This window comes from Chiloscyllium plagiosum, chromosome 30 (assembly GCF_004010195.1).
Source record: "Chiloscyllium plagiosum isolate BGI_BamShark_2017 chromosome 30, ASM401019v2, whole genome shotgun sequence".
Lineage (NCBI taxonomy): Eukaryota > Metazoa > Chordata > Chondrichthyes > Orectolobiformes > Hemiscylliidae > Chiloscyllium > Chiloscyllium plagiosum.
The window spans coordinates 28,556,445-28,578,647 of record NC_057739.1 but is presented as its reverse complement, the minus strand read 5'-3'; the positions used below and the strand labels follow the sequence as shown (position 1 = coordinate 28,578,647).

The following is a 22,203-nucleotide window of genomic DNA, read 5'->3' as shown; positions in this document are numbered from 1 at the left end:
TAGGCAATACAGTAATTGTATTTGGGAAGAACTGACAGCCTTCAAGTCAAAGGAAACTTATTTTTGGAAATAACTTGCACAGGTACCAAAAGTGCTAAGGAATTTAAAGCATTGGCTTTTGCCTTATACTACTTAAATTTGGTTTTATTCTGCAATGAAACTAATTTTTTGCTAAAAATATTGCTTTCACATTGTTATTTATACATAGGTACTCATTAATATGAATTGATAAAGATGTGTAAGTTGTGAACAGTTTGGAAAATCATATTTTTAAAAACTGATTTCAAAAGATATCAACAGATTTGCATTCCTTCTTTAAGTACACAGTTGCTCAGTGTGTCATCCAAATTTATTTGCTTAAGTAACAAAGAAAAAACTACAGTCAAAAGCTGAAGATTAACCACTACTGATGGAAAAACATAGCAACTGACAACTGTGGTAGAAAAGATGGGGACAGGCTTTCAATTTGCTGCACAAGCATGATAATGACATTACAGAGTTAACTGTTAATTGTAGAAATTGCCTCATTATCCTTTTCTTGGATTTAGAGGAAATAAGTATTGGGTCCACAGGCAGTTGATTTGCAATACCAGCTTTGTACAGGGAATACAAGTTGAAAATCTCAAGGGTTCTTAAAGTGTAGACCCTTTATCGAAGGTGGAAATTTCTTGACACTTCTTGAGGTCCCTTAACAAGGTATCAAAGATTGACCTGTGCTTGTTGAAGTAAGTCCCAGCAAGGTGGCTGTGTGTTTTTTCGAGGAGGAATAACAACTTGAAAGTCTAAAATTAGTTCTGATAAAGAGTTCGTATCCGAAATGTTAATTCATCATTCTGCAGTATTTTCCTCAATGTATTTGCTTACAATGACAAGTATTATTGCCTATTCCTGTAATGCCAATTGCTGATAATTCCTTTAAAAGTTGGATTTATTTATTTGTTAATCCAACTCTGAATTGTTTTTAAAAATTCATGGAATGTTTCATTTCTTTCACAACTTATTTTTTAATTTGAAGGTTCAAGAGGAGAGGAGAGTTCAGAAGATGAGCCACCTCTGGATATGACAACAGTGCAAGATATTCTGAGCAGTCATCGCTACAAATCATACAAAGTCAGCATTGTCCACAAGCTAAGATTCACTACTGATGTCCAATTAGGTAATTATTATTACTTGGTGAAATGCAACCTTTTTACTTGGTCCTGATCTTAAAGAACAGAAAAAATGTTGAGAATATTATTACCTAAATTAGATTACCTTAAATTGCTCCTTTTCAAAATAGCCCTGTAATGATTATACGTAAACGTTATATTATTTGTAATGAAAAACCAACCAAAGCCTAAAGAAACCTAACTTTACAAATTAAGCAAGAAGTATTCTGTTTTTGAGGAAAGAATGTCATAATATTTTACAGTGTAACAACTAAACTGATGTACTAATAGAAGCTGAATTCAAAGGTGTGCCCACTCCCCTCATCCGCAAACAACATATTTTTAAAAATCAAGATCTACTTTCACTTTGCAATTCCTTGGCATACGTTTAATAAAACTAGCATGTTAAATAGAGTCCTAGAGATGTACAGCATGGAAATAGACCCTTCGGTCCAACCCGTCCATGCCAACCAGACATCCCAACCCAATCTAGTCCCACCTGCCATCACTGGCCCATATCCCTCCAAACCCTTCCTATTCATATACCCATCCAAATGTCTCTTAAATGTTGCAATTGTACCGGCCTCCACCACTGCCTCTAGCAGCTCATTCTGTACATGTACCACTTTCTGCGTGAAAAAGTTGCACCTTAGGTCCCTTTTATATCTTTCCCCTCTCACTCTAAACCTATGCCCTCTAGCTCTGGACTCCCCCACCCCAGGGAAAAGATTTTGTCTCTTTATCCTATCCATGCCCCTCATAATTTTGTAAACCTCTAAGGTCACCCCTCAGCCTCCGATGCTCCGGGGAAAACAGCCCCAGCCTGTTCAGCCTCTCCCCATAGCTCAAATCTTCTAACCCTGGCAACATCCTTGTCAGTTTTTTCTGAACACTTTCACAATACCTTTCAGATAGGAAGGAGACCAGAATCGCATGCAATATTCCAACAGTGGCCTAACCAATGTCCTGTACAGCCGCAACATGACCTCCCAACTCCTGTACTCAATACTCTGACGAATAAAGGAAAGCAGACCAAATGCTGCCTTCACTATCCTATCTACCTGCAACTCCACTTTTAAGGAGCTATGAACCTGCACTCCAATGTATCTTTGCTCAGCAACACTCTCTAGAACCTTACCATTAAGTGTATAAGTCCTGCTAAGATTTGCTTTTCCAAAATGCAGCACCTCTCATTTATCTGAATTAAACTCCATCTGCCACTTCTTGGCCCACTGGCCCATCTGATCAAGATCCTATTGTAGTCTGAGATAACCTTCTTCGCTGTCCACTACACCTTCAATTTTGGTGTCATCTACAAACTTACTAACTATACCTCTTATGCTCGCATCCAAATCATTTATGTAAATGACAAAAAGTAGAAAGTTTAGCACTGATCCTTGTGGCACTCCGCTGGTCACAGGCCTCCTGTCTGAAAAACAACCCTCCACCATCACCCTGTCTTCTACCTTTGAGCCAGTTCTGTATCCAAATGGCCAGTTCTCCCTTTATTCCGTGAGATATAACCTTGCTAACCAGTCTCACATGTGGAACCTTGTCGAACACCTTACTGAAGTCCATATAGATCACATCTACCGCTCTGCCCTCATCAATCCTCTTTGTTACTTCTTCAAAAACTCAATCACGTTTGTGAGACATAATCTCCCACGCACAAAGCCATGTTGACTATCCCTAATCAGTACTTGCCTTTCCAAATACATGTACGTCCTGTCCCTCAGGATTCCCTCCAACAACTTGTCCACCACCAACGTCAGGCTCACTGGTCTACAGTTCCCTGACTTGTCCTTACCATCCTTCTTAAACATTGGCACCACGTTAGCCAACCTCCAGTCTTCTGGCACTTCACCTGTCACTATCGATGATACAAATATCTCAGCAAGAGGCCCAGCAATCACTTCTCTAGCTTTTCACAGAGTTCTTGGGTACACCTGATCAGGTCCTAGGGTTTTATCCACCTTTATGCGTTTCAAGACATCCAGCACTTCCTCCTCTGTAATATGGACATTTTGCAAGGTATCACCATCTATTTCGCCACTTTTTATATCTTCCATATCCTATTCCACAGTAAATACTGATGCAAAATACTCGTTTAGTATCTCCCTCATTTTCTGCAGCTCCACACAAAGGTCGCCTTGCTGATCTTTGAAGAGTCCTATTCTCTCCCTAGTTATCCTTTTGTCCTTAATGTATTTGTAAAATCTCTTTGGATTTTCCTTAACTCTATTTGCCAAAGCTATTTCATGTCCCCTTTTTACCCTCCTGATTTCCCTCTTCAGTATACTCCTACTGCCTTTATACTGTTCTAAGGATTCACTCGATCTATCCTGTCTATACCTTATATATGCTTCCTTCTTTTTCTTAACCAAACCCTCAATTTCTTTAGTCATCCAGCATTCGATGTACTTACCAGCCTTTCCTCTCACCCTAACAGGAATATACTTTCTCTGGATTCTCGTTATCTCATTTCTGAAGGCTTCCCATTTTCCAGCCGTACCTTTACCTGTGAACATCTGCCCCCAATCAGCTCTTGAAAGTTCTTGCTTAATACCGTCAAAATTGGCTTTTCTGCAATTTAGAACTTCAACTTTTAGATCTGGTCTATCCTTTTCCATCATTATTTTAAATCTAATAGAATTATAGTCGCTGGCCCCAAAGTGCTCCCCCACTGACACCTCAGTCACCTGCCCTGCCTTATTTCCCAAGAGTAGGTCAGGTTTTGCACCTTCTCTAGTAGGTCCATCCACATACTGAATCAGAAATTCCTCTCCATCTAAACCCTTAACACAGTGGCAGTCCCAGTCTATGTTTGGAAAGTTAAAATCCCCTACCATAACCACCCTATTATTCTTACAGATAGCTGAGATCTTCCTACAAGTTTGTTTCTCAATTTCCCTCTGACCATGTACAATTTCAAGAAGGTGATCATCCCTTTCTTATTTCTCAGTTTCACCCAAACAACTTCCCTGGATGTATTTCTGGGAATATCCTCCTTCAGCACAGCTGTAATGCTATCCCTTATCAAAAACGCCACTCCTCCTCCTCTCTTGCCTCCCTTTCTATCCTTCCTGTAGCACTTGTATCCTGGAACATTAAGCGGCCAGTCCTGCCCATCCTTGAGCCATGTTTCTGTAATTGCTATGATTTCGCAGTACCATGTTCCTCACCATGCCCTGAGGTCATCTGCCTTCCCAGTTGTGCCCCTTGTATTGAAATAAATGCATTTTAATTAGTCCTACTTGTCCCTGCCTGCCCTGACTGATTGACTCGCTTCTGTTCTCAACTGTACCAGTCTCAGATTGATCTCTTTTCTCACTATCTCCCTGAGTCCCACCACCCCACCCCCAGCTTGCGAATCTCCCTGCCAGTATATTAGTCCCCTTCCACTTTAGGTGTAATCTGTCCTCCTTGTACAGGTCACTTCAACCCCAAAAGAGATTCCAATGGTCCAACAATATGAATCCTTCTCCCATACACCAGCTCCTCAGCCATGCATTCTTCTGCTCTATCCTCTTACTCCTGCCCTCACTAGCTCATAACAGTGGGCGTAATCCAGATATTACTACTCTCGGGACCTCCTTTTTAAATTTCAGCCTAACTCTCTGTAATCACCGTTCAGAATCTCAACCTTTTCCCTTCCTATGTCGTTGGTTCCAATGTGGACAATGACCCCTTGTTGGCCCCTCTCCCAGTGAGAACATTCTGCACCCTCTCTGAGACATCCTTCATTCTGGTACCAGGAAACAACTCACCATTCAGATTTTTTCACTGCTGGTCACAGAAACATCTGCCTGTACCTCAGACTAGCCTGTCCCCTAACACAATTGATCTCTTGGAACCCGACATACCCGTCATTGCATTAGAGCCAGTCTCAATACCAAAACCTTGGCTGTTTGTGCTACGTTCCCCTGAGAATCCATCACCCCCTACATTTTCCAAAACAGCATACTTGTTTGAAATGGGTATAGCCACAGAAGGCTCCTGCACTAGCTGCCTACCCCTCTCACCTTTCTTGGAGTTAACCCATCTATGTGTCTGTATCTGAGACTTCCCTCCCCCCCCCCCCCCCCCTCCTATAACTGCCATCCATCATATACAGTTGCTGTTGCAAATTCCTCATTGCTTCTAACTGTCTCTCTAACCGATCCATTCGATCTGATAAGATTTGCAACCAACAGCATTTATTGCAGATATAATCCGTAGTAACCCTTAAATTCCCACATCTGTCAAAAAAGTACATATCACTCTATGAAAGGCCATTTTTGCTCTTTCACAATGTACAGATCCAGAAAATAACACCGTCTTATTCCTCTACAAAACATTGTCCCATTTAAGTTAATAGTTATGGCTTATTAGTCAAGAGACATATCTCAAAAAGCATATAATCAAGAAAGAACCCACTCTACTCACTACTGCAGTCTTTCTGTAGGTCCCACTTAAAAAAAATACACATATCTGCTTCTGTGCTGTGAACTTTGCCAAACAGTTCCGCCAAGATCAGTTGTGAATTTCACTGTTTGTTAATTTTCCCAGATGCACTCCGATGTACAGCGATACACGAATCCAAACGGCAAAGGCGGTAACTGTGCAGGTTCTCCCTCTCTCTGTCTCCTGCACTGTCTTCACCATGTGCTTCCTTTGTCTGCTCTTCTCCCTTTTAAAACTGCTGTTGTTTTGACTTTTTTTTCCCAAAGTTCCAAAACAATGCAACAACATATAAAACCGTAATCGCTGCTCCTGGAATTCGAGGAAATCCTCGCCAACACCTACAATACCTCAAAAAAGACGCAGGTGTTACAGCCAGAAATTTTTCCCGTCCTCCATCTTGGATTACCCAGAATCCTCAATGTTGGGATTTAATTACTTCAGCAAAGCTAAGTGAAATAAGGTGTTTCCACTGAGCAAAACTGAACTTAGTGTCTGTTGGCAAAAATTGTAGATTATCAGTGACGGCATTACAAACATTCTAAAGCTCTCTTCTTCAAAAAAAAGCTATCACGTAAGAATTCAATAGAAGATGTTTTACTTATTTGAGCACATCACAAGAACAGCACTCACCATCTTCTTCCTCTTCACAATATTGACAGTTACTGACAACTTTCTGCATCTCGTAACCATTAGTTTGTTCCCTGAAATTTAATCGCAGAAGTGAGATATTATAGATTTTGACCTCTTTTGTTCAGTTCTTATAACACTTGATTTGAAACCGGGCTGTGACATTGCCCATAATTCTGACTTGCAAATTTTGAAGACAACATTTTGGCAAATGAACAAATCCAGGCAAACATATATTAAATAAGTTATGAATGTAATATTTGCAGAGTATTATCAATAATGTCCATTGATATTGGTGACATATTAATACTTTGGAAAATTGTGCTGAACATGAATACGAGTTGCTGTCTTATTTTGAATATAATTTGTCTTCTAACTAGTACAGATCAGTAATGAATTTTACATATGTATTTACAAGCTTGTGAGGGTAGTGAATTATATTTCAGCGGCAAAACCTAATGACGGTGTCCCGCAAAATGCTGTTGAAACGTGAAATGCATTACATGGCTGTTAGATCAATAATTTCCAAAGCAATAACTTTTAAAAGGAAATTAAACATTTGAAGATGAGAAGCACTAAAGGAATAAGGGTATCAGCAGTCAAGAATCAGAGCATACATTTTCAGTGATTTGTGAAGGAATTAAAGGCAACATGAGATGAACCGTTTTTATTTGTGCATGTTTACAATTTGAAATGCACATCCTGAAAGTGTAGTGAAAACATTCAGTCGTGATGATAAAAGTAGTTTTGGATTGGCACCTGAAGGGGAAAAACAGTTACATAAATATGAGGAAAGGAATATGGAACTACCTAAATTGATTTTACATAGAATCAGCATGGGTTCGATAGGCTGAATTGGTTCTTTCTGTGCCATAACTGTTCTATGCTTCTATACATTAAAATAGCTTATTCCAATATTGATAAAACTAGGCCTAATTGTTGTTATTCCTCTGACATCTCGTCTTATTTTGTTAGTGCCAAGTGGTATGGCAAAGTATTTTGAATGTGATATCCACTTGAGTTTTTAACCACAGTGATACTCTTGTATTCCATTCACCATTCAAAAGCAGAAACCATTTTGCCAAGCTCACGTTATTTTTTGCCAATTGCTGCCAGGTTGCTTTGAGGAGAATTTCTTTCCTCTGTGTCTGGAAGCTATCAGAACAGAGCGCTTGAAAAGGTCATCCCTTATCACTAAAGATAAATGACATAAGGGGAGTGGAGCTGTTAGGTGAAACAAATGGTTCAACTTGTTTAGTACTGATGGGACTGACCTGTGAAAACAGCTTTCAGGGGTTAATGCACCTTTCAGTCTGCTTACAAATGTGACGTTTCAGTCATATTTTAATTCCCTGTGTGTTTTATATAAGGTACAGTGTACCAAATGGTAAATATAAACATATCTGAATCTTGTCCAATGGGTTTGATATTCATGATGAAATTAATGCACAGGCAAAGCAGTGTCTTTTCAAACAGCTTCTGTGTTTACAAATATTGTACTTTAGAAAAGTAAATTTGTCACCAGAGCTTGAATTAATAATTCATTGATCATTTCAAGTTTCGATCATTTCAAGTTTGTCATTTCAGTGAATTTTTCTGTTAGTATATTAGTTATCAAATCCTTATCTAAATTTTAAAATTGTTAACATTTATATTTGTTCCTAAAAATCGCATGAATTATAATGACTGCCAATGTGCCCTGCATAGAAAAAAATTATGGTAGTGTCAGTTCTTTTTCAGCATGATACACCAACTTCTTTTTGCATGCATTTTACATAGTATTTACACGTGAAGGTGATTTACCGGGTAGTTTCCAGGCTATTGCAAAGTCACAAGTGCAAAGCTTACAGGAAATATTGATGACAAAGTATTAGTGTGTTACATATTCAATCTTTTCTACATGCTCAAAACCGAAGGTTTGAAGAAAATGTAGTTCAAGATTGAATAATTTGATAGAATGAAAATTCTATAATTTACAAGTCTGTTCCCCTGCCTTGAGCAATGACCATGTCTGGCCATTGGCGAATCATGATCCTGAGTATTGAAAATTGATCTTCCCCTCAAACTTATCACATTCTGAAACTGAGCACAGATAATATCATAGAATCCCTACAGTGTGGAAACATGCCATTTGGCTCAGCAAGTCCACACCGACCCTCCGAAAAGTAACCCACACAGACCCTTTCCCCTAACCTATTACTTGAAATTTCCTCTGACTAATTCACCTAACCTACACATTCCTGAACATTCTGGGCAATTTAGGAGAAAGTAAGGACTGCAGATGATCGAGATCAGAGTCGAAACGTGTGCTGCTGGAAAAGCACAGCAGGCCAGGCAGCACCCAAGGAGCAGGAGAGTTGACGTTTCGAGCATGAGCTCTTCATCGGGAATGACCTGATGAAGGTAGCAGTGCTAACCACTTAGCCACCATGCCGCCCAGGTAAATTAAGTGATTTGGACTAAGAGCTTAATTATTTGTGGTGAGCTTCATTAAGGATGCCATCAAGAACTTTTCCATGAAAGATGATCAGCAGTATCTTCTCGCTTTAAAAAATATATTTCACTATAAACAATATCACTATTCCTTCACTGCTGCTGGGTCAAAATCCTGTAACTGACTTTGTTGCAGTATCATGGATGATCCTACACCTCAAGAACTGTAGTGTTTCAAGATGGACAGTGAATGATGGCCTAGCCAGCAAGGCCCACATTCCATGAATGAATGAAAAGAACTTTTTTTTTCCAACTTATTTACAACAATATTACTCCCCGCAACTTTAGGTACCATTCTATGCCATTCCATATGAAAGTTCTAACACTCAGATGCTTTTTTTTCCCCAATATAATTGTCTATTCCTAGTTTGATCCCTATGGATTAGGGTGAGCAAGAATAATATGATATCGTTTCTTCCTTTTTAACTTCTCTTCCATGAACAGAAAACTCATGAACAGTGGTTTCTGTTCAACAGTTCTTCAGGTAAAAATACAAAAATATTTATATTGCCACTTTGTAATTGTTACAGGGCCATATATTAATGTACCACACTGTCAGAGGCTTATTGCTTGCCCTTTCTTCACTGTTTGGCAAGATCATTCTCAGAATTGATTACTTTCAATCACTTTGAAAAACAAAATGAAACCTTATTTTAAACATCTCAGCTGACAACGTCATCTATAATTGTCAATTCCTGGTCTGCATTGCTGTTAGCACACAAAAAAAATTGAATGAGAAAGAATTCAGGCCAGTAAACCTGCTTCATCAATGCATTATTGATTTTCTGCAATGGAGGTCCTTCCCCACTCCCCAAATCTTTTTGGGAGGTGGAGTAAGGTTCTGTCACAAGTTGAAATTCATGCATTTTTGTTGGTATTGCTAAAGCCCTCAAGGTTTGTACTTGGGTCACATGGCATTTATGTAACAGTGATAATGGAAAGGTTTTTTTGCCAGGTTATTTAACAAAACTGAGAAAATCTAATCAAGTTCAAACCTGTTGATTACAAAGTATGCTTAAGGTAGCCAATATATATCAAAATATGGCAAATTTTGGGATGAAACCTACTCCAGGACTTCTGGATTCTCCTTGATTGAATACAAAGGCAGTCCTGCATTGTCAGAGATGTGGCCATTCAAATAGGCTGAGGCCCTCATTTGTTCACATGCCATACTTGAGAATTATTTTATGAGTTGGCAGGTGTTTTGGCAAAAACAAATGACTTTGTCATTTCTGTCTTTGCTATTTGTTGGATCCTGTGTGCAAGTTAGCTGCTATTTATCACTTTTGTCTTGGTGAAACCATATTTCAATAACTCTTGAGCCTTTTTCACATGCTTAGGATGTTCAGATATACAATATGACCATAAATATATTCGAATAAAAGACAGATGTATGAAAGGTATCCATTGAGATGCTTAAAGTAAGGTTCCATTTTGTTTTTCAAAGTGATTGAAAGTAATCAATTCTGAAAAAGATCTTGCCAAATAGGGAAGGAAGGGCAAGCAATAAACATTTGATTTGATTTATTATTGTCATACGTACCTAAGTACAGTGACCTGTTTTGCATGCAGTACAGGCAGACCATACCATATAAAATACATTAGGGGAATAGAACAAGGAATACAAAAAGGGTGCATAAAAGCAAGATCAGTATTAGATTTCAAAATTGAAATCTGTTTTAATATGTTTTGGGTGGAAGCTGGAGAAGTGTAGCATCATGACTTTATCCATAGATTTGCAGTACAGTGAGGTGCCCATCCTTGATGGAAATACATATCTAAGAATGAGACAGAAACTAAAGAGTAGTCCATGGTAAGTCTAATGGTTGGATGAAACTCATTGATATCACTGTATAGTTGTTTCAGTGACTGCTTGTCATAGGTCCAGAGGAAGAAAATGTCAAATATATCTGGTGTATAGTGTTGGTTGGAGGTCCTGTGCAGAAAAGAAGTCTTGATTGAACATGTGCATGAAAATATTGGCATATTGGGGTGCAAATTTGGTCCCTATGGCTGTTGTGTGTGTCTGAATGAAAAACTGGTTGTCAAAGGTGAAAATGTTGTGGTCGAGGATGAAGCGGGTGAGTTGTAGATTGGAGCTTGGAGATTGGCAGTTGTTGATATTGAGTATTGAGGCTGTTGCCCTGAGGTCGTCATTGTGGGGGATGCTGTTGTAGAGTGACATTGTAACAAGGAATGTTCCCAGTTCTACTGGTCTGTTGGTGCTGAGTTTCTGTAAGAAATCTGTAGTGTTGTGACAGAAGCGGAGGGTCCCCTGTGCAATGGGTTTCAAGGTGCCTTCAACATAGCCAGCGAGGTTCTCACATAGGGTCCCATTGCCTGATACGATGGGATGTCCTAGTGTGCTGGCTTTGTGTTTTTTTGGAAGGCATATTAAAACAGCCATCCCTACGAAAAGGTCCTCTGCATACAAAGAATCTGCTCAGATGAGGAGGAACGTGAAAGTGCTCAAGGATATCCTCGTAAGAACAGGGTATGATGCTCAACTCATCGACCACCAGTTCTGACGTGCCACAGCAAGAAACTAACGACCTCTTCAGGAGACAAACATAGGCTGCAACAGATAGGATACTCTTCGTTGTCCAGTATTTCCAGGGAGTCGAACGACTACGCTGTGTTCTTTGCAGCCTTCAACACATTATCGATGAGGATGAGCACCTCGCCAAGACTTCTCACCTTTAATCAAACACCAAACCTCAAACCGATCATTATGCGCAGCAAACTGCCCAGCCTTCAGAACAACACCATACAAACCCTGTTGTGGCAGCTGCTGCAAGACGTGTCAAAGTATCGACATGGGTAATGCCATTACACGTGGGGACATCACCTACCATGTACACGGTGAGTACTCATGTGACTTGGCCAACGTGGTCTATCTCATATGCTGTCAGCAAGGATGCCCTGAGGCGTGGTACATTGGCGAGACCGAGCGGACGCTACGACAAAGAATGAATGGATACCGCACACTTCCCAGTCGGGGAACACGTCAGCGGTCCAGGACATTCGACCTCGGACATTCGGGTGACCGTTCTCCAAGGCGGACTTCAAGACAAGCATCAACGCAGAATGGCTGAGCAGAGGCTGATAACAAAGTTTGGTACCCATGGGAATGGCCTCTACCGGGACTTTGGGTTCATGTCACATTACAGGTTATCCCACTGCACGATAACTCTCACTCACTCGCACTCCATACTTGCACACCCACACAGACCTCATACACAAGCTCTCTGTCTCATATGCACACACAGACATCCCTGCATTTTCACCCACACATGCACCCTCTCACAGACACATACTCCATCTCTCTCTCTCTCTCTCTCTCTCTCTCTCTCTCTCTCTGTCTGTCTGTCTGTCTGTCTGTCTGTCTGTCTCTCTCTCTCTGTCTGTCTCTCTCTCTCGGTCTGTCTCTCTCTCACACACACACTATCTCTCACTCTCACTCACTTACACACACAGACAGACACAGACACACACACACAGACACTCTTAACCAAGCTTACAGGCATTCAATCATGTGTGCTCACACCCACATGCGCACACACTCTGTCACTCTGACACACGAGCGCATGTAATTCTATGGAATGAATTTGTTTTTGCGGAATTGCATTTTAGTTTGCTCAAAAACTGCATGAATCCATGTAAAACTATGCAGAGGGCTTGTCAATCTGACTAAACATTGGGACACAGATTTCACACCTATTGTTAGAAAAGCTGAACTATCATGAGAATGTAATTTAGAAGAAGCTCTGAGATTTACATATGAAAGAACAGAAACCAGCATATCCCTTTATAAATGATGAAAGTTTTAATCTAAAATTGTTTAATGTAGCACTTCTCAGTGACATTGGATTCCTTTGGCTATAAATCCTGAGTAAATGATCTCATCTTCCACAACTATCTGATGAAATAGCAGCACTCCGAAAGCTAGTGCTTCCAAATAAACCTGTTGGACTATAACCTGGTGTTGTGTGATTTTTAACTTAATTTTTAAGGTAATACTTCAATTCCTTTTAACAATGTCTGCCATTTTTAGTTTGTAGCTTGTGTTCTAAAGTCCAAAGATTCTAATTGAATTTTCCCTACTGCACCCCTTCCTCAGGATATTATCTTTCTGCCTTCCCAACTCTTTATTCTCCAGGAAATCAAGCCTTTCTAAAGCACTGAAGGTTTAAGGTGCTGCAGTCTTAATGATGAAAATAACCTTAAAGTATTAGTTGTCAAAGAACTACTTAATTTTTCAGGTAATACTTAAATTCCTTTTAACAATGCCATTTTTAGTTTAAAGTGTGAGTTCTGAAGTCCAAGGATTCTGATTTAATTTTCCCTACCCCATCACCCCTTCCTAAGGATATTTTCACCATTAAAACTGCAGTACCTTAACCTTCAGTCCTTTAGAAAGGCCTGACTTCCTGGAAAATAAAGAATGGGGAAGGCAGAAAGAAACCTTGGACGATATATAATAGGTAACCTACAAATGCTTTGCTGAGAATAAGGAACAGTTTTAATCAGGCAAACTTCTTGAAGAGGCAGCTATGTTTAGTGCAAAAGAAAGTGGGTTTTTTTCCCACAAAAATAAATATTATTCACGATTATTGAAACCACTAGAATTATTTTGACATTTTAAAAATGTGCTGTTCGTAGACTGTACAGACATGCTAACACTAAAGAAAACTTTGAAGAAAGTACATAAAGCATATATTCTTACTGACCAAGTGACTACTTGTGCTAGCTACAGAAGCAATATGATTTTGTTCCATTTGAGCTGAATTTTTAAGGATTTTGTAAATATATTAAGAGCACACTCAGCTTTTGAACACAGGAAGAAGAGTTTTCTATCACTGGCATATATTTTTGCAAAAAACATAAATAGCCAAAGGAATTAAAAAGCAAGCTTTTTAAATCAAACAAATAATTCAGCAGTGTTTAAAATGAAGGAAAATTCAAGAAGTATTAGTAGAATCAATGTTGCTATGCTTTTTTGTTTCTTTATTTCAACTACCAACCCCCCACCCCCCCCCCCCCCCCACCCCACTCCTTAAACTTCCCTCATCCCTCAAGTCCTTCCAAAAAAAATCAAAGCTGAAATAGCTAACAACTAGTAGAGTGGTGGAGTAGCCTTTTCTGAAAAGATTGATGCAATGGGGAATGACCTTGGCTTGGAGCAGGAGCTGGTGATGTATGTACGAGCATCTCACTGCTAAATGGACCCAGATTTGTAGCACTAATATACATGGAAGCCCAGAACCAAACTCAGGATGGCAATAAATCAACAGCCACTTTAGGTGTCATTTCTGGTTTATATTCTGGTATTGTTCTATCAGTTTAATTCATGTCACTATCATCTGTTCATCTGGAACAGTTTTATATAATTTTCCAGTGGAGTTACCTGACAAATCCCATCAAATTAACAAGGTACATTAACAGTATTGACTGCTTCTGTGATTCCTGAAGTTTCTGGACCGTAGTCTAAATTTTGAATATATTTTTCTAATTTGGGGAATTTTACTACTGTAAATAGTATGTTACTGCTCTGACGGTATTTTTTTAAATCACACAAAAAATGCTCGAGCAATTTTTTAAAAAAAATTTGCAAGATTTATTTTGTAACCTATCTCTTGGAAAGTGGAGAAAAGGTGAAAGTAGTGTTTGAAGTGATCTAGGTAATTAACTATACAATAATTTCATTTATTGAGATAAAGATTGTATTCTTAAACTATTAATGATCAGACTACAGCTTAAGTTTCTACATCTTGTTACTTAATGTTATCTTTCTGCCTTGATGAGAATTACAGCTGTCATAAAAAAAATGAATCGGTTGTCTTTCTCCAAATAGCAATTGATTAAAGACAAACTTTCAGTGTTAAGGTGTCACCTCATTTTACATTCATATGAATAGATCAGGCTATTCTGACGAAGTTGTGGGTAAGCAATACATAATCTTGTGTTTCTTGTCTATTTAATAGGTAGTTCTGTGAAATAAGAGTGGAAATAAGTTGAATTATTTTATGAAAATGCGATGGAAGTCTAAAATATAATCATGTTGTTGTGGTTCTGTTCGCCGAGCTGGGAATTTGTGTTGCAGACATTTCGTCCCCTGTCTAGGTGACATCCTCAGTGCTTGGGAGCCTCCTGTGAAGCGCTCCTGTGATCTTTCCTCAGGCATTTGTCGTGGTTTGAATCTGCTGCTTCCGGTTGTCAGTTCCAGCTGCCCGTTGCAGTGGTCAGTATATTGGGTCCAGGTCAATGTGCTTATTGATTGAATCTGTGGATGAGTGCCATGCCTCTAGGAATTCCCTGGCTGTTCTCTGTTCGGCTTGTCCTATAATAGTAGTGTTGTCCCAGTCGAATTCATGTTGCTTGTCATCTGCGTGTGTGGCTACTAAGGATAGCTGGTCGTGTCATTTCGTGGCTAGTTGGTGTTCATGTAGTGTACAAAATCCCATGCAAGGACTGCACAAAACACTACATAGGACAAAAGGAAGAAGCTAACAATCCGCATCCATGAACATCAACTAGCCACGAAACGACACGACCAGCTATCCTTAGTAGCCACACACGCAGATGACAAGCAACATGAATTCAACTGGGACAACACTACTATTATAGGACAAGCCAAACAGAGAATAGCCGGGGAATTCCTGGAGACATGGCACTCATCCACAGATTCAATCAATAAGCACATCGACCTGGACCCAATATACCGATCACTGCAACGGACAGCTGGAACTGACAACCGGAAGCGGCAGATTCAAACCACTACAAATGCCGGAGGAAAGATAACAGAAGCGCTTCACAGGAGGTTCCCAAGCAGTGAGGATGTCACCTAGACAGGGGACGAAACGTCTGCAACACAAATTCCCAGCTCGGTGAACAGAACCACAACAACGAGCACCCGAGCTACAAATCTTCTCACAGACTTTGAATATAATCACCATCTCCAACACTTTGTTTTTATATTTGAATGCAAGTTCATTACTATATTAAAATCTCCACTTCTCAATACTTGACATGATAAGTTATTTTTGGAATGCAAGAATTGCTATGCATGTAAAGTTGCCATCATTGATTAAAACAAGATGCTGTGTTTAATGGTGGTCAGGCAAACATCAGTCAAATCTATGCAGAAACTATTTGCCATCTGTCTCTAACAGCTTTTGAGTTTATTTGTATTCTGCAAGAAGAATAATGTCTCTTACTTATGGAATAAGACTTTCCTTTTGCATGTTAAATCAGTGTTATAGATTCTCATAATTTTGTTTTATAAATATCGAAGTGGGTTGTTCATATTACACTTAAAATACGTATATTTGTTACTTATGTGAGCACAAAAATAGCTTTAATGCACGTATTCATTGAAGTGGATTAATAGTCATGTTAAAACAGCAGAATAGTATTCACTTTAAAATCTGCAGAGGTAGCCAGCTTCCTGTCATCTTGAAAATTTCTGAAAAGAAATAAAATATTTATTCTTTTGTTATTTTTTCCTCAGATATATCAATTTATAATGAATCACTTTGTAGTGTAAATTTTGATTTCTGTGACTTACGTAGAATATATAATTTTAAATATCAGCTCGATTCCGTTGGTAACAAGTACTTTCGTCTGTGTCAGATGATTATCGGTAGAGAGAGCTTCACTTAAGATTTGGGTACTTTGACGTGGTCTGTTTCGTAAGTACGATGCCGAAGCAGTGTGGCATTGCAGCAGATACATTCTTGCAAATTAAATATTAAATCTAAACTCCATCTGTCTGCTTTGGTAGCCCCCTGTGCCACTATTAAATGAAGAGCACAAAGTTACCTTTCTGTCCTGACCAATATCCCTCCTTTTTCAAAAAGCACCAAAAAAAAATGTAATTGATTCATTGGCTTTTTGAGACAACTTATCCAATTTTCAGCTGCCATGTTTACATTTAAGAACAGTGACTGCTCTTGGAATCTGATGACGTTTTTATGTAAATATTAAGTTCATTCATCCTTCAAATGTTATTCAAACATTTCAATAGTTTTACTGCCTATTATTATATGAAAATGAAACCAGAAAATGCTATTCATCTGACCACAAGAACAAAAATACTATCGATCCCATTGAAAGTCTGAGACTAATTTCATGTTAAAATTGACTGAAGTATTATAAAGCATTTTACTGTTGCCTCTCTTGCTAATGATTTATGTTGCTGTTGTTTTTGTGACTTATATTCTCACTTCAAGTTTACATCAATTTTAGTCTGATCCCAATATTCAAACAGCCAGGCTTTTATGTTGAGTATTTTCCAGATCTCCAAACTATTTTGTCTCTGTTGCTATCCATATGTTAAGAAAAATAGTTATGTGCTAAATGAGAAAGTCAGAAACTAAATGCAAGTTAGTTTGAAAGTTTTAAATAGCAGCTTGAAGTTGAAAATGATAGCAAATACCATTTTAAAGATATTTATATTTAAGTTTGGGAAAAGTAAATTCAGGTTTCATATTGCTACTGAGATGAGGAATGGTTAGCCGTGCATTTCTTCACAAGAAGGATGCTTTGGTCAAAAAGGAAATTGCAGTTTGAACAGAATAAATCTGACACAGTAGTAACAGGTTTGTTTCTACTTGAGAAGTGAAATTGATCTGATAACTAATGCCCTTACAACGTGGTGGACATTTTGCCTCCTCTGAAATATTTTCAAGTTTTATTTGTATGATACTTAAGTAACAGGCTATAGGAGTTTGAGTATAATGCATGCAAGATTCTACTGTGCATTAATATAAAACTTTCACATGAACGTTGTCCCCACAGATGAGTGATGGAAAATCTGTTACTTAAATTAGGACATAGTTATGTTGTGACATTTTTTCTATTTCCACACCATGGCACTTTTTGTTTGCTGTCAGTTCATCCTCATTCTAGTCAATCATCATGCACGATCAAAACTGCTAGCTAGCAAGATTCCTGCTAAGTTTGATTTGACATTTCATGAGTAACCACAAAAAGTACATGTCTATATATGTATCTGTATGTGTGTATATATAATATACAAGTCATTTATTTAACTGGATAAAAGCAAATTACTGCGGACACTGGAATCTTAAACCAAAAGAGAAAATGCTGGAAAATCTCAGCAGGTCTGGCAACATCTGTAAGGAGAGAAAAGAGCTGACGTTTCGAGTCTAACTGACCCTTTGTCAATGCTCACTGACCCTGTGTTCTCAGCTTTGACAAAGGGTCAGTTAGACTCAAAACGTCAGCTCTTTTCTCTCCTTACAGATGCTGCCAGACCTGCTGAGATTTTCCAGCATTTTCTCTTTTGATTTCATGTATTTCAGTACCATTTGTCTCAGGATCTGGATGACACATTTCAAAGTTTGCATTTTCTTGCTACTTTTAATATGCTTCTCTGTATTTATATAATGTGTTAAGAGGTAATGGCTTTTGTGTTTCATGAATATTATAATTACAGTACTATCATGAAACCACAATTGAATGAGAATTTGGTGAAATATTACTTTTAAATAGCATCCCTCCATTCTGTGCAATGACTGATGTTTGTTTGCATAGCTATCCCATATTAATTTGAGATCTTATTCCTGTTCGGCTGAATATAACAATTTAACAGGTGCCAAAATGTAGAATACTGTACCACTGTGCTGTTTTGAAAAGTACAGAATCCAGTTCAGATATTCTAATCATTTTTATTTATTTGGTGGTGCAGAAATCTGCTTCTACATTCAGCACTCACTTGATACACTGCAAAAAAAAAAGCTGAATTTTGGAAGGCTTAACAGAGCACTTTGTGTTCACTCCATTAAGATTTATAAAGTGTGTCAAATGGTTGATATAAAATCACTGACACAGCCCACTGGTTTATATCCCCACTGATTCACAGGTATCTCGGGAGAAAAGGTGGAGATAGACCCTGTTACTAATCAGAAGGCCAGCACCAAGTTCTGGATTAAACAGAAACCCATTTCAATTGATTCTGATCTACTCTGCGCTTGTGACCTTGTGGAAGAGAAGAGTCCAAGTATGTAGTACTACATTTATTTGCTGTATCTTTGTGTTGTTGGGTGAGTGAGTGCATGCACTCAACTAGGAAAAATTAGAGCTCTGTATTGTCCACAGGTTTAGTATTAGATAAGATAGTGGTGCCAATGATGAATTTTTTTTATCCTTTAGAATGTTGGCCGCATATCTGTATTATTTTACTGAAATCAGCTTCTACATTTTTAACCATCTAAATGTTGAACAATATTTTGTCTCATGCTATGCATTTGTACCCTGTTAATCCATCAGAATTTACTGGTGATAAACCCAGTCAAATTTGTTAAATTGAGAATTTCATATAATCTGCCACTACCAATCAGTTATTGGAGTTCTATATCAGTCACACTAATTATTGTAGTGAGAAGTCTGTGTTCCTTTTCGACTTTATCAGAGCCAGAACTATTTTAATCTCTACATAGATATTTAACTTCATGTGTATTGTTTTTGGAGATTTTTGTTTAATATGCCTGAAGATAAGAAAAATGTAAGATTTTGGGTTTCTCATTCATATTCTCATTTTGATTTTTTTGTTGATCAGATGCAACATTTACATTTATTTCAAGAAGTTCTTCAGTATTTTATATGAATGTTAAGTAGTGTTTATTGATTTTTAAATTCGACATATTAAGATTTTTATTTTCTATGATACAGATCACAGCATTGAACTCTTGAATGGCAAAGCAAAAAAGTTACTTTCTTGTGGGAACTAGGATTTAACATGATAAAACATTAATTATTTTGTTTATGAATTTGTGACCTTTTTGATTTCTGTAAGAATTTGTACTTGCTGCCAGAGAGGTTATATCCTCTGCTACATATGGCTTATAAGATAGTCACTTCCAAAAGATAAGTCCGTATATAAAATGAGAAGTATTTCTAAATGGTATAAACATTTGGGGGTTGGAATATGTTTACTGAGAAATTTAAAAACAAAACATGCATTTGTTTAATTCAAGCCTCAAAATATCTCAAGCATTTTGGAAACAGTGAATTGTTTGAATTGATGTAACTATTATAAGCCATACGGTGTAGTTCTTAATTTTACTTGTAGCAATATCTCAAACAATAATTTTAATGGATCGATAATCTGTGTTTGGTATGTTTGTTGAGGTTCAGTTAAGGGTGATGATTAACCAGGGCACTAAAATAAATACCTGCTTCTCTTGTCATAAGAAGCTTGAGTTTAAGGAGAGAGAGATTCAAAGTAGAGGGGCTGGATGAGTGGAAGGGCACTTTGGTTCTTAAAATCCATCTCTTTAAAGAAGCTTTCAATCACTCCCATGAAAATTTCCATCTTTGCCTTACTTATTTTTAAAAATTAAACCTGTGAAGTTTCTTAGGACATTTTTGCAATTGGAGGAACTAAAGAAATGCAAGTTGATGTTTAATGATTTAACCTGAAGTGTGAGTTGAGAAGGTGGGACCTTCACGCTGACCTCTGTTGTACAGGAATAGAACCTGTACTTCTGCATCACAAACCAGCCATCTAGCCAACAGAGCTAACAGACTCGCATAAGTCTTAATCTTCTTTTGAAGAACATTTTAGTTACATCCCTCCATAGTTTAATGTTGTCATTGATCCCCTTCCTATATTGAAATATAGGGACTTTATTATTTGTTTCACTTCACAGCTTTATTTTATATTTGCCTTTCAGAATTGCTGACCCATTAACTAGTAATGAACAAGCACAGATAATTTTGGAGAAACTCAGCAGGTTAGGCAGCAACTGTGGAGAGAGAAACAGTTAGAACATAGAACGTTAAAGCATAGTACAGGCCCTTCGGCCCTCGATGTTGCGCCGACCAGTGGAACCAATCTGAAGCCCATCCAACCTATACTATTCCATTCTCATCCATATGTCTATCCATTGACCATTTAAATGCCCTTAAAGTTGGTGAGTCTACTATTGTTGCAGGCAGTGTATTCTATGTAAACATTTAAACATCTAATGTTAAATGAAGTTAACATTTCAACTCTAGCATAACTTTTTTCTCAGAACTGAAAGGAGTTGGAAAATGTTTTTTCATATGCCTTTGACACAGGCAGAGGAGGGTCAAAAAGGCAAATGATGTTGAGACCCCCCCCCCCCCCCCAACCTTCGAACGCCACCACCACTCCACCTCAAAAGTTAATGCAAGAGCCAGTAAAACACATTCTGTATTACACCATTTGGAAGATGCTAGTATGCTAATATGTATGTCAAACCTTGATACTGGATGAAAGATTGCTTTGTTTCAGACTATTAAATGTAACAAAGACATTTCAGTTTCTTCTTTTGTGAGGCAGCACTACTGTTAAATCCCACTTGTCATTAATTGCATGCAGTACATCATGTGACCTTGATCTCTTTAAGAGTTATCATTCCATTGCTGCAGAGGGGCTTAACAGAATGTTAACCTGATAATGGGGACTGGGCCTTCCTAGGAGTGCCCCATCATATAGTTTTCTATTGAGCGGTTCTGCTCGACTAGCTAAAGAAGGTGGCAAGAAGATTAATGATAGTAGGCTAATACAGGAGGGTGTACCTTTCCAAGACTTCCACCGCAGAGATATTAGAGCTGAACCAGAGCTTGGCTTTTTCCTTAACCTGTGACCTTTAACCCTCCCTCACCGTTGAGATCTGTCACTGCAGCCGACGTTTTGATTGATGTTCCTACAAGAGTCGGTCTTTTTCATTGAATTTCACATCTGCACGAAAATAGCTTTTCTTGCAGAATTCATGCTGGCTGTTAGTGATAGCAAAATTGATGGCAGAAATGCTTTTATGTAGTTTTCATTTAAAACCAAAGGTATTTGACACATGCTAATGTAGTGTTGTGCCCTCCAGTGCCCCTTTCTTATATTTACTCCATTCTGTGTAATTAATGCCTAGAATCTCACTGTAATATGAATTGCACTGAAAACAAACTTTAAAAGAATGTAATTTTAATTTGCTTATTGACTTTCTGGTAATACTGTGACTTGCTACATATGAGCAGTAAATTCAGAAAATTAGTAGAACGCTTTCAATTTTTCCTTCACCAAGTAGCCTCAGCTACCTCAATAAAATTACTGAGAAAATGTTTTAAAGAAATAATTTGTATCATCATTGCTAACATACTGGTATAGGTTTGACAGAGAACAGCAATTGCTAACTTGTTGTAAGTCCAGTTTTTTAATACATTAGGAATTTTTGGATACTTTATCAGTTGTCAGACGAGATAATTTATACTTGAAATCTGGTGCCAACTTGTCGATTGTGGTAAGATGTAAAAGCCACGTGCACATTTTTCTATTGATGCATTTCCCGTCATGGTGCTACTTAATCTATGTTGGATAGAGTATTGGAGAAGAATGGCAGCAACTGGTGATAATATAAAGAAAAACATCTTGCCACACCACCTCGAACTGTTCAATATATTATTTCTTACTAGTTGGAACTATTTACAACAGTAAGGAGCATATTAT

General features: G+C 38.1%; 1 protein-coding gene across 7 annotated transcripts in view; it reads left to right on the top strand.

Moving 5' to 3' along the window:
- Window positions 1-22,203, top strand: part of mapkap1 (MAPK associated protein 1) — a 331,621-nt gene that overhangs the window by 276,994 nt on the left and 32,424 nt on the right. For all 7 annotated transcript variants that reach the window (XM_043720206.1, XM_043720203.1, XM_043720205.1 and 4 more), the window contains 2 exons: window positions 1,016-1,156; window positions 18,598-18,735. In XM_043720206.1, the coding sequence (XP_043576141.1) occupies window positions 1,016-1,156; window positions 18,598-18,735 (279 nt within the window). The remainder of the gene's footprint in view (window positions 1-1,015; window positions 1,157-18,597; window positions 18,736-22,203) is intronic.